The following is an 11,934-nucleotide window of genomic DNA, read 5'->3' as shown; positions in this document are numbered from 1 at the left end:
AATGCAGCATCTCATTGCAGATTTTATTACATTTATTGATCATTCTAATATATATTTACATTCACTTAAAGGCATAAAGGCTGTATACACAAAAAACAGTACAGGAATGTTACAGAAGTTCAATACATATTTTATGCGAATGTGCAAGTTCCCCTGTTGCGTTTTAGAAGTCGTTGTCACTTTCCTCCAGTATCTGAGGGTGCAGTGATCGGCCCGGGCGGCTGGGGTTGGAGGCAGAGCCTTCCAGACTGTCATTATCTTCATCAAGGTCCTCGTTCGCCTCGTCTTCCTCTTCTTCATCATCATCGTCATCGTCGTCATCAACATCGATCTCGCTGTCCTCCGACTGCAGGCAGCAACACATGACACAACTTGTAATGCACACAAACGCAGATATGATATGTACACACAAACAATCGTGCAGCTATTTCAGGTGTTGTCTACAACAGGAAAGAGAAACGGAAACTGGAAAAGATTCTAATAATAATAAACTGACACTCTATACACAACATACAAAAATACATATATTTATAAAAGTATCTCCCTGCTCAGAGGTGGGTAGTGACTACTTACATTTACTCATTTCCATGCAACAGTTGTGTTAAAAAGCTTCCCACTTACCCCCAGTATAGTCAATCAGCCAAGACATGTCCAAATAATGCATCTCTAGTTTTCCACCAGAGCTGCAAGCTTAATGTAGTTAATAAGTAATGGAGGGTTATACCCCACCATATAGCATCATGCAAACTACATTCTTGAAGGGCCCATTTTTTTGGAAAACCATATTATCCTCAGTTTTTTTTTTTTAAATAAAAGAGTGTGATGTGTGTGTATATATACATACTGGACACTCCCCAGTCCATACAGTCAATTATGAAATTTAAGCTGCAAACAACAGTCCATTTTGAATGTACTGTTCCTATGATGTCACAGAAAGCAAGCCATTTACATATCAGCCCATTCACGCTGAAGTTATAAGGAGTGTTTCAGCCCAGGGGGCTGGTCACATGACGTCTTTAGTTTTAAACCAACTCTGTAATAAAGCAGGTCTATTTTTTTTTTAATGCGAACATATGAACACTGCATTATCCTGCTCTGAGACATAAAGCTTCCTTGTCATATGTATGGAGACAAAAACAGTTCTGTTAGCTAAAGATAGAGATTTGCAAGCTAGCTTGTTAAGCTTTAACTATTATTGTATTCTGGGTGTTAAAGATCCCAGACTAGAAGAATTAGAGGATGGAGTTCAGAGGGGGTAATCTTGTTTGCAGCAAATTTCGGGTGCAATGCAGTGAAAGAAGTTTAACAAGCCGTCACCAGATATGTATTCTCGTTACGAGATCACATCTGGCACTGTAAGACTAACCAGGCCTACCTCCAAGTACACCACTGGCTGGATGTACTTGACCTCGACCTACATCAGTATTTAATATAACAACACTTCATCTGAGTGTATTTTCATGCTCCTCTACCCACCTCTGTCTCAGCTAATGGTTTATTTTCACAAATGACAAATACTGTTAGTGTTCTAGTCCTCTGTGATAATTCTACTGATGCTACAACTGCACTTCTACACACCCACACAGACACACACAAACACACCTTTCCTTTCTTCCGCCTCCGGCCAGCGCCGGGGGGACGGAGTGTATCCTTTACTCTGTGCTACATGAGCAAGTGAGAGTGAAAGAACCAGTGTGGAGGATAGAAGAAAGTGAGCGGAAAAGAGAAAGAGTTGATTTCAGAGAGAAAGATAAGCATGTGTGATGACAGAACCGACAGGCAGGATCTGTATTTCAATCTGTATTGTGTGAAATTTCGAGAGCCTGAGACATTAGGAAAAAAACAGACCATCATCACAGCTTAACACATGACTTACTTTGTGTGTGATTGTCCTCACTCACCTCATCACTGTCTCCTCCCTGCATGTTGCCAATGAGTCGCCCACCAGCTCGACCTATGAGAGGAAACAAACAATTGTGTGTATGTGCAACAGAGCATAGCTGGGTCCTGTAACTGCATTTTTCGACTATATTATTATTATTATTATTATTATGTATATTCTCAAGTGCCAAAGTTAAGTATACTGAGAACATTTACAATGCATACTTAGAAAAGGTCCATTTTTGAATGCATTGCAATGGAGAAAGAGGAAAGCTGAAACCATGGCTGATGCTGAGCTGAGAGCCCTTATGGCGGCTCAAAAAATAAACACAAAACATTTCTTTTGTGTAAATGAGATGATCATTACAAAGTAGCCTACAGTACTTTTATGATACTGCCTGAAATTGTTCAGCACTACCAAGTATCAAAATCCACTACCTAATTCTATTCTATAGCCAGTCTTATCAGCATCAGTGAGCCGAAAAGCATGCTCCTAATTCTACACTGCTGATTGGCTGTCTAAATTACATTCCATATGCATGTTATTTAGGTCAAGTCTTCTTGATTAGCCTCCAATCAGTACAGTGAGTAAATATACTCGCTTCCAGCACCTCACTCTAATGTCTGTTTTAAGCCACAACCAATTTTGATGTGTAGATTAAAAAAAAAGGTACAACAAAAAGAAGAGAAATTTGGCCAATGAAAATGGCCAAAAAAGTGTTTTCCAGTTTTTGGCCAAAAGAGAAAAATTACCAAAAAGTTTTAAAAATATTAAACTTCATAAATAACTTTAATGGTAATGAAAATGAGCAATAGCAATTAAACATTCTGCTTGCAAGCCTTGCTTCCCTGTGCCAGTCAGCCCAGGCGCATTCAAACTGTTTGAGCATCAGCAGCCAGTTTTCAAGTCAGTCCATCACTTGAATTGGTATTGTGTAGATATCAGTATTAGCATCAGTATCAAAAAAAAAATTTGGAGCCAACCCTGTTCATTACTTCCCAATAGTACAGAACAGCCCAGTACATTAATATTGTGCATACTAACATGCTAAACTATTAAACTGTTAAGATACACAGTATACCCCACATAGAAGGGGTGTCCAATCTTATCTGCAAAAGGCTGCTGTGGCTCGAGGTTTTCACTCCAACAAAGCAGGAGGAAAAAAATGACTAAACAAGTAGGGGTGCTTCTGGTTGTTTGGAATAAGGACAAGACTGGACACCCCTAAATAAGAGTGGGCGATATGCAAAAAATATCATATAACAATACTTCAAGACATTTTTACAATACTTGATATATGTATCACAATATTTTGACACAAACACTGTGCAGCAGTAGAGCCACATTTAAAAACAGCCATCAAAATCTATGAATACAAAGATTCTTTGTAAAGAGTGTTTTGTTAAGTACTAGTGACATAAAGGTAATTGCGTATTGGGGTTTTTTTAATTGTGGATTTTTCCCCAATTATCTCCCTATTTAGTCGTCTCCAATTCCACCCGCTAGTTAGGGCACCCCCAATCACATGATGCTATCAACGCTAGGAGGGTGAAGGCTAACACAGGCTTCCTCCGAGACCTGTGAAACCAGCCACCGCATCTTTTCGAACTGCCGCTCATGCAACGTCATTGGACAGCTGAACGCGCTCGGAGGAAAGTGCCAACCGCCAGATCTGTTACGTCAGCTAACAGACGCCTGCACTGACTAGCATCGCGTTAAGTGATGGGGGGAGAGAGAGGGGCCATCCTACCCACCCAGAGAGAGCGAGGCCAATTGTGCTCTCTTAGACTCCCGGCTACGGATGGCTGTAGCATCACCAGGGATCGAACTCACGATCTCCTGATGATAGGGATAATTGCATATTGTTAATCATAATATCAAAATTATTAACAACGATAACAATAAAATACTGTCGTATCGCCCACCCTTACCCTGCTCTATAGCATTAGTGTATACAGTTGGGCTGTATATACAACTGGGATGCATCCAAAGAGAAGTATGGGTGTACTATACAACTGGGTTGCATCCAAAGACGAAGTGGCACAAGGCAGTTTTATTATAGTTATCTAAAATTATTACTAAAACAAAAACTAGCAGTGAAAAAGGGTGCTTGTGAAATAAAAATAAATATGACAATTTTCAAAAACATGAAAACTAAATCAAACTATAAATGTCCACTGCAAAACTAAAATGAAATAGAATTACTGAAAAAAACTTTAGTTTTCGGTTTTTCAGTGTGTGAACGAGAGTTTAGAAGTGGACCTTCTCCATGTTTGGCTGCCTTTAAGGAAAGCTTGAGCTGAGCCAAGCTCCGTCTACTGCTGTGTTAATTTATTCTACCCTCATCAAAGGCCTACAATCACAGTGTTTATCGTAATACTTAAAAACCTAAACTAAAACTAAATAAAAACTAAACTAAAATTATTACTTTTCTGAAATTAAAAACAGAAATAGAGCTATTCATGCCCCCTTAAGACTAACAGAAACAAAACTGAAATCAAAAACCAAAATGACGAACTAAATACAAATAAAAACTAATGAAAATTTCAAAACTGTTATAACCCTGGTACCAGGTAATCATATCTCTGTGTGATGCTTGGGTACCTGTTATCTGGGTATGGCGTGCAGGGAATGGTTTGGGTGGTCTTCCTTCCTCTATATCACTGTCTGAGCCTTCATCTTCTGGGATATCCATATCAGAATCATCCTCTTGCACTATAGGAGAAAACAAGAAAACTGTGGCTCACATCAGTGTGTGTGTTTGTGTGAACAGGTAATTATGTATTACCCACTACCCAGTGAAACTTTAGTGACACACACTGCCTTCTTAAAAAAATTAACATTAGATTTTCACTGTTACTTTTCAATTAAGTAAAAAATATTTGTTGCCTAAATACGTTGACAGTTTTCCAAACTATAGCTTAAAGCACATAAGAAAAATTTTGTCCCAAAGGCATAAATAAATGTGTAGGCTTTGGCATCATTCCCACTTATTTAAACATTTTGTAAAGCTAATAGTTCCTATACAATTTTACATGCAATGTGCATGTGTACGTACCTCCACTCCTCATGAGTCTCCTGTCTTCCTCTCGTAGCTTATTCTGCATCATTCTTATGGAATTTTCAGTTTCCTAGACAGCACAAAAACAATTTGTTTAATGTTTGTTATAAAAAAGGCTGTTTAAAGCTACACTATGTACGATTTGGGATTTGAACATTTTATAACGTCATTGGTGCTTCAGACCTCTTCCCAAAGCAGAAGAATCTAGTGACTGCATTTGTTGAAAGAGTATTCAAAGAGAACTGAGTCAAAACTTGGTGAACAAGTCATTCTGAGGAAGTCAATGAACGATTAACTATTGTCATTATTTCTGCTTCAGTAGAACGTTGATTTTGCATTTGGAACCTAAATATCGAGCTGAACTTACTTTTTTCTGTGTGTGTGACTTCAAAATGTAAAAATGTGACATAGTCCAAAATACATTCACATTGTTTTTTTTACTCAGTAATGCTACTTCTTTCAGTTGTCATAAAAAATATACATGGTGCAGCTTTTTAACAAGAACCGGTTTGCTGGTTGTACCTCAAAGCGCTCTTGCTCCACTCTGTGGTAGTCCTCCAGCTGCTGCTCCAGGAAGCAGAGGTTGCGGAACTTCTGCACGTATGTTCCATATTGCTTCTGCAGCTCCTCCTCGATCTTCTCATACTCTTCCATGAATGCCGGACTGCATGTAGCATGAAAACATCAGTGAGAGACAGTAACATCACAGTGACATGTCTGGGTGTGGGGTTGTGCCTTCATGTGCGCGTGTGACTTACCGGACGCTCTGCAGTGTTTGTAAGCGTTTTTGATTTCTCTCCAGCTCTTGTTTTTTCTTCTCAATTTTGGCCTCTAGGCTCGCCTCATCAGATGATACATTGTTTAACTGCTCCTTAGTCTTCTGGACATTCTCCTACATATATATGCACACAGTCAGTTGGCTGCTTACTCGAACCCCAAATCCCAGCCCAGGTTTCATATTTCAGCTTAGTGGTGTACAGTTTCAACCACAAGCACACATTCCTTTGAAAGTGAGTGACCAAAACCAATTAATGGACAAGTAGTGTAATCATTCCAAAAAGTGTGTCCAGCACAGTTTGATGCTTCTTCCTTTCACTGAGCTCAGTATTTAGTTACCAGATGCAGTTGGTAGCCTTCCAGAGCCAGAACTGGAGACCTAGATCTTTATGGCATTATAGTAGTGCTGGGCGATAAGGCTAAAAAATATACAATATTCTTGCAGAGGACTTTTTTGCTGCAATCTAAGTTTTATACTCAATTAGCACCAAATCAAAAAATGTTTACTTTTGATAATTATCATTATCAGTTTATTCCACTACATTAGAGTTTATGTGCGTATGGATGTGTTACCATCGCGTCTTTGATAGCTGCTCTGAGAGCTCTCTCCGTCTCCACTATCTCTAGTGGTCGTGCAATGGCAGCTGTTCTGCTCTCTCTCAGGTCCTCTTCATGGCCCAGAAGATCATACAGAAAGGCCCCCTTCGCCGTGATCTCAGAGCCAAGCTGACGTGCAGCCTTTAGATCTGCTATCTACACACACACACAAACACACATCAGATTTAAGAAAAAGCAAGACACTCGAAAAGCATAAATAAACTGTGTTAGAAAGTAAACATTAAAATAACATAGTAATTGCTGTTCCACAGGGAGGCTAATCATGCTGCAGAAGAACAAACCTGTATTCAGTTCATTAAAATGGTGCCCTTAGTACATGGTCATAATCATGAATAAAGTCCTAGGACTGTTGTATTTGAGTGCGTGTGAGTGTGACTCCTGCATAAAAGTGTGTGTTGTCAGTATTTGCGGTCATTTAAAGTGGTGCTCCAGCCACTCCATCTGTTGTAAACATGCTAAAACGCCTCCTACAGTGGTACCGCAATAGCTTCTATATTGAGGTTCCTTCATCTTCCTGATGATGTATCTTGAAGGTGGGAGGAGCTTTTAAAAACTACAACTGATTTGGGACTGATACTTCAGGGTGGGCTGTCTGATTTGATCACATCTGTATTTAACATTTAACATCTGTATAAGGCCCTTAGGGCCTGTCTTGTATTCCAGTCAGGAATTGTGTTACTCTGTGGTATCTAAGTAGATATAGCTAAGTGAGCACTCTGATTGGTGAACTGAAGAGAAGGCCTAAAGAGCTACAATAACCGTCAGCATAATTACGAAGTGAATGAGGAATCAACTTATTACGTTTTAATTTCCAACAGGCAGAAAATTTTTAATTAGAAAAAAACACCATTGTAGGCATTTCTGTAAGTCCTAGATACACCACTGACTGTGAATACGAGCGACAGCTTAATCAGTGGAAATTTAGAAATGCAAAACAGTGGCACCAGCTCTGTATCAGGCCCCTGTAAAACTGCTGCAAGGTAAAATATACGCTAATATGTCTGTCACAAGCTTCAAATAAGTTCAAATGGAGTGCCTTTTAGAAGATTCAAGTGTCTTTAATCTAGAACAACCAACAGATGTTCATGTGAATCAGTATTAGCTTAGTGCTAACTACTACAATCCCTTTTCCCTCTTGTTTTAACAGAGTTTTGAAGGCCTAGCTCTAAGAGTCATGGTTTGCCACTGTGTATTTATTAACCTAGCTCTCAGTGTTTCTTCGCTAGATTTGTGTAATGCATACTGTACAGCATTGATGGGCAAAAACTCTAAAAGTATACAACATTGTGAATCCTGTCAAATCAATGAGCCTGAGGGATGTGAAGCTGCACTACAGAACATTGCATAACATGACAAATAATATATTAAATGCTGCTTTTAGGCTGGAATGACCCTTTAATTTCACTGTTGCCATCTTTTGCTTTGTTTGTGCATCAGGCCTGTAGTTTCTGTAACATTACAAAAGCTATTTCTGATAATTGATTATTTGAAAATTAGCATGAAGTCTCATCAACCAGCTTCCTTTGGCCTCTGCTCTCTCACCTTTGATCCCAGGTCGAATTTGAACTTGCTGCTGTTTTCATCAAGGTTGAGGTCACCGGCGGAGCTCTCTTTGGTCTTCATGGCATTATAGAGGACACTGGTGATCTTCAGCATCTCTTTCACTGCATAACCGTCCGCCTGATATAAGCGCTTGAGGTTCAGTTTAATATGTGCCTTTGTTGCCTAGTGTAACACAAACAGTACAGCCACCCTTATAATGCAGTCTGGCATTTGATTGAGCTTCATGTAAAATTGAGTTTATCAACCAAACATTGATCATCACAAACAAACATAGGTGTTGAATCACATTGACATGGTGAAATCTGCAAAAATGATGGGTGAAAAATATGTAAATTGAATATTACCATGAATTGGGCAACAGCTTTGATAAAGAACACTCTGTCGGACTCTGTGTCCACATCACTGGGGATGTCCATCTGTGGTTCGTACCTGTGGAAGAATGAAGAAGTCATCATCACTTGTCAATATAACACATTCTAACTGCTGAAAGACGCTGCATGACAACAGGGCCCTTTCTTCCTATAAGCGGATTGGCAAACACTCAGGGCCTCTGAGCCATAAGGGGTCCTCTCTAAGTATTTTTCAAAATGTATTCGACTTCGTTTGTAGAAAAGGCGAAGTAAGTGGAGAGATTTTTTTCCTGATCAAAATTAGTAAATTTTTGTTCATATGAAATTAAGATTTTGCCCTCAAGTAGGATGTTGTATAGACGTTCAGAAACAGCATACAGTCCTATGCAAAAGTTTGCACACCCCCGGCTACATTTTGTGTTATTTTTCCCAGTATGTTAAAATCAGCAAATAAACAGTAATTGTGTATTAAAATGCACAGAAGTGTGTTCTCTGTGGAGGATGTGTTAACTTATTTTCACTATCAACAAAACGTCACTTGACCAGGGGCACCCAAACTTTTGAATATGACTGCAACTACTTACTGTACGATGCCCTTTATTTTGTATCGATTTCCACATTTTAGAATATCAATGAAGACATGAAAATGATGAAAAAATATATAGAATTGTCCAGTGACCAAAAAACTTGCAATTCTCCGGAGTATCCCCCCAGTCTCTTAACTGCATTTCTGAACAATAAAATAAAAAGCCTGGAGATGAGACGGGATGTGTGGAGTCAATACAACTTAGAAAATACAATTTCAATGGATTTTGGTACAATTATGTTCCCTGACTAAAGGTACTGAGATGTAGCCTTGTGGGTGTCACCCCAGTGACAAGGGGTACTGCTCCAGTGACAGTCTCGTATGTTTTTTTCTGTAAGAGTTTTTTTTTCCCCTAAGTGATTCTGGAACATTTCTATTGGTCCATTTATTATTAAATCTTAACATAATGTAAAAGACAGCAGACAAAAAAAATTGAGATACATGTTTTTGGACAGCGACGATACCCTGAGCAGTTGCTGACTCCTGAAACTACTGGTAAGGAGGCATTTTAACAGTACATGCTATTTATGTTTTACATTTTCACGCATTTAAGAATGAGCTTTTAGATCGACATCTCTGAGAACCACATGCATTCAATCAGGAGTGCCCTTGACTGGTCTTTACATACTGGTTTAACAAACCCTGGCCACACTCACAAACGCACACTCATTCCCTCAGAAATACACAGTCCTTCATTTGTAAAGGTGCATCTTAAACTTTCCGTTTCATTCATATCAGCATTCTCGCATTCACAAGTGCTGCTACTTTGCATCACTTTGACACATTCACTCTCTCATACACACATACACAAAGTGTAATGTTTAACCTCTTGACGAGCCAGATGAGAATCTCTGCCACTAAAGGAAAGTTTGGAGCTCTGAAGTTCTCCATGGAGATGAGTCGAGGGTATCCCAGTGCTCGCATCATTTCTGTAAAATCTACAAGAAAACAGACGAGTAGGCAATTATTCAATACAATGCAGAAAAAGAATCTGAGAAGAGATTCTGACGAGAGTGTGTCACCTCAAGAACTGAGCTTGTGCTGTATCTCTGATTACATGAAACAGTCTTAAAACCAGACACTGGCCTTCAGTATTTCATCTACATAATGATGTTCATCGTGGATGCATTTGCAAACACCTCATACAATAACAAAATAAATATACATAAATCACTTTTGCACGTGCTTACTTCTCAGATCTCTGAAAGACATGATTGCCTTTCCTCCTTTTCCAAATATATCTTTGTCCGAGTAAGCGTAGACCTTCCTTGGTCTCCTGTGGAATCGACAACAGCAAATTTAGTAACAATTTCAGCCAAATATCGATGTCTAGTCTTAGACTTGGGCCTGCCCAGCTAGTTAGTTACACATTTTGTTGCATATAAAATTACTTTTTTTTTTACAGCCTGCTTCTTTTGTGTTTGCTGTTGTAATTCACGAGATATTGTCCCCTTTCTCCTTAGGTAAAATATGTTCAGACAAAAAAGGGGAAAAAGTGATATTTTTGTAGAAAATCACAGTATATTGTAGGTATTTTATGCAAAATAATGGCGCTACTACTGTTGTCCTCTATAAACATGAAATATAAAGTAATGTGCAAAAGTCTCAGTCACTCTACATCATACTTAAAAAGCTATGTAACTGCACGTTTATTTATTCAATCATTATTGCAATAAGTATTAATTCCCAAACATCTCCTTGAGGCAGCCTGATATAACTTGTAGTCATCATTTAATACCTGGTTTGGCTAAACAATGCTTTAAAACTAAGTACTTATACAGTCTGCTACTGGTGAATTTAAACACGTGATGAACAGGGCACGGACAAAAAAATCCAGTTTTCTAGTAAACCAGCTCACAGAATCCCAACTACTTTTTGAAAACAAGAAATTCTTGTTACTTTTTACCCTATTTATGTTTATTTGTATTACTGCACAGAACTGTATTCTAATGAGCTGTCAGTATATTCCATAATATACAGAATTACAAACAGAATGCATTCTAATACATTTTCAGTATATTAGCTTTTGTATATGATACTTCACTGACTGATTTCTGAGAGGTTAGGTTACTATACGCCACAGAATGAGGTTGCTGCTGTGCAATAAAACTCTTTAACACATTTCCATGTTTCAGTAATACTACGACATCTATGTTTCACCGTGTTTAGAAACTACTCGGGACTCGGAGTCCCAAAGTGAAATGGAAGAACGTCTCTAAATTCAAGACCAGATTTAGTCAGACAGGACCGTGTAGTATTTTTTATTATTCTCACTATTATTGTGGTAAATTTAATGTAGGGAATTAAAAGATCCATCGCTGCTAACATGTAACGCTAGCTGGGAATGTAAACTGCAGTGTGCAGCTTTTATCTCCGGATGACCACTGGAACTCCCATGTCCGTCCCAAGCAGCTCTTTCTGAAGGGACCATAGCTAGGTGGAACAGGGAGACACTACAGAGACCGAATTTAAGATAACGGAACATTAAATTTGTCGATGTCTGTAAATAAAATAACGTTAAGATCTGCCAGGTTGACGATGGGCACGTAATGTAGCTAAACGTTATTAGCATGAGATAAAATGTCTACCTTTCTCTCATTACAACCAAAATAATGTCGATAATGAAACGGCGTATTAGTTTTATAATCTTCTTTTAATCCGTTAATACGGTCAATAATGCTGTACGAGTATATTTACCCGTTATTTCTGCAATAAGAACTTACGAAGCGTCTGTCCGCGACCGTCACTATGGCAGCAAGAAGCAGCTACGGCACGCCGAGGAGGACAAACGAACTAAAAGTAAAACGAAACGCGACACACTGCTTTTTTCAAGCAAGAAGAGCTCAAAGCTGCAGCTTGGGTTAATCATTCGGAAAAGTGCAGACTAGATGAGCAATGTGTGTATGGTCCGTGTAAACTGTAAAGACATTTAAAGGGCAGTGGCTAAGACCTACAAGGGCATCTCCACTCCATGCAAGCATTATTACAAAGTACAGCGATCGACCATAACATTAAAACAACATGGTCACAGGACGCTGCCCAACAGGACGCTTTTGGCTGACTATTTTGGATTGATGGACTATTCTCAGTACAGCAG

At 38.9% G+C, this 11,934-nt stretch overlaps 1 protein-coding gene across 2 annotated transcripts; it reads right to left on the bottom strand.

The window, feature by feature from the left end:
* Window positions 1–14: 14 nt before the first annotated feature.
* cluap1 (clusterin associated protein 1) lies at window positions 15–11,823 on the bottom strand. 2 transcript variants are annotated; one of them, XM_036591177.1, is made up of 12 exons: window positions 11,561–11,823; window positions 10,028–10,113; window positions 9,664–9,775; window positions 8,246–8,330; window positions 7,881–8,063; window positions 6,294–6,473; window positions 5,702–5,835; window positions 5,466–5,607; window positions 4,941–5,013; window positions 4,487–4,597; window positions 1,902–1,954; window positions 15–346 (listed from the first exon to the last, which is right to left on the bottom strand). In XM_036591177.1, the coding sequence occupies exons 2-12, from the start codon at window positions 10,047–10,049 to the stop codon at window positions 164–166; spliced, it is 1,278 nt and encodes a 425-aa protein (XP_036447070.1). In that variant the 5' UTR covers window positions 10,050–10,113; window positions 11,561–11,823; the 3' UTR covers window positions 15–163. The 2 variants fall into 2 exon arrangements, with proteins under 2 accessions (XP_036447070.1, XP_036447062.1); XM_036591169.1 differs by having other exon boundaries at window positions 11,535–11,822.
* Between the last annotated feature and the right edge of the window lie 111 nt (window positions 11,824–11,934).

Source organism: Colossoma macropomum, unplaced genomic scaffold (genome assembly GCF_904425465.1).
Source record: "Colossoma macropomum unplaced genomic scaffold, Colossoma_macropomum, whole genome shotgun sequence".
In the NCBI taxonomy this organism is placed as follows: domain Eukaryota; kingdom Metazoa; phylum Chordata; class Actinopteri; order Characiformes; family Serrasalmidae; genus Colossoma; species Colossoma macropomum.
The sequence above is the reverse complement of the archived record's forward strand: the minus strand, read 5'-3'. Positions and strand labels throughout refer to the sequence as shown.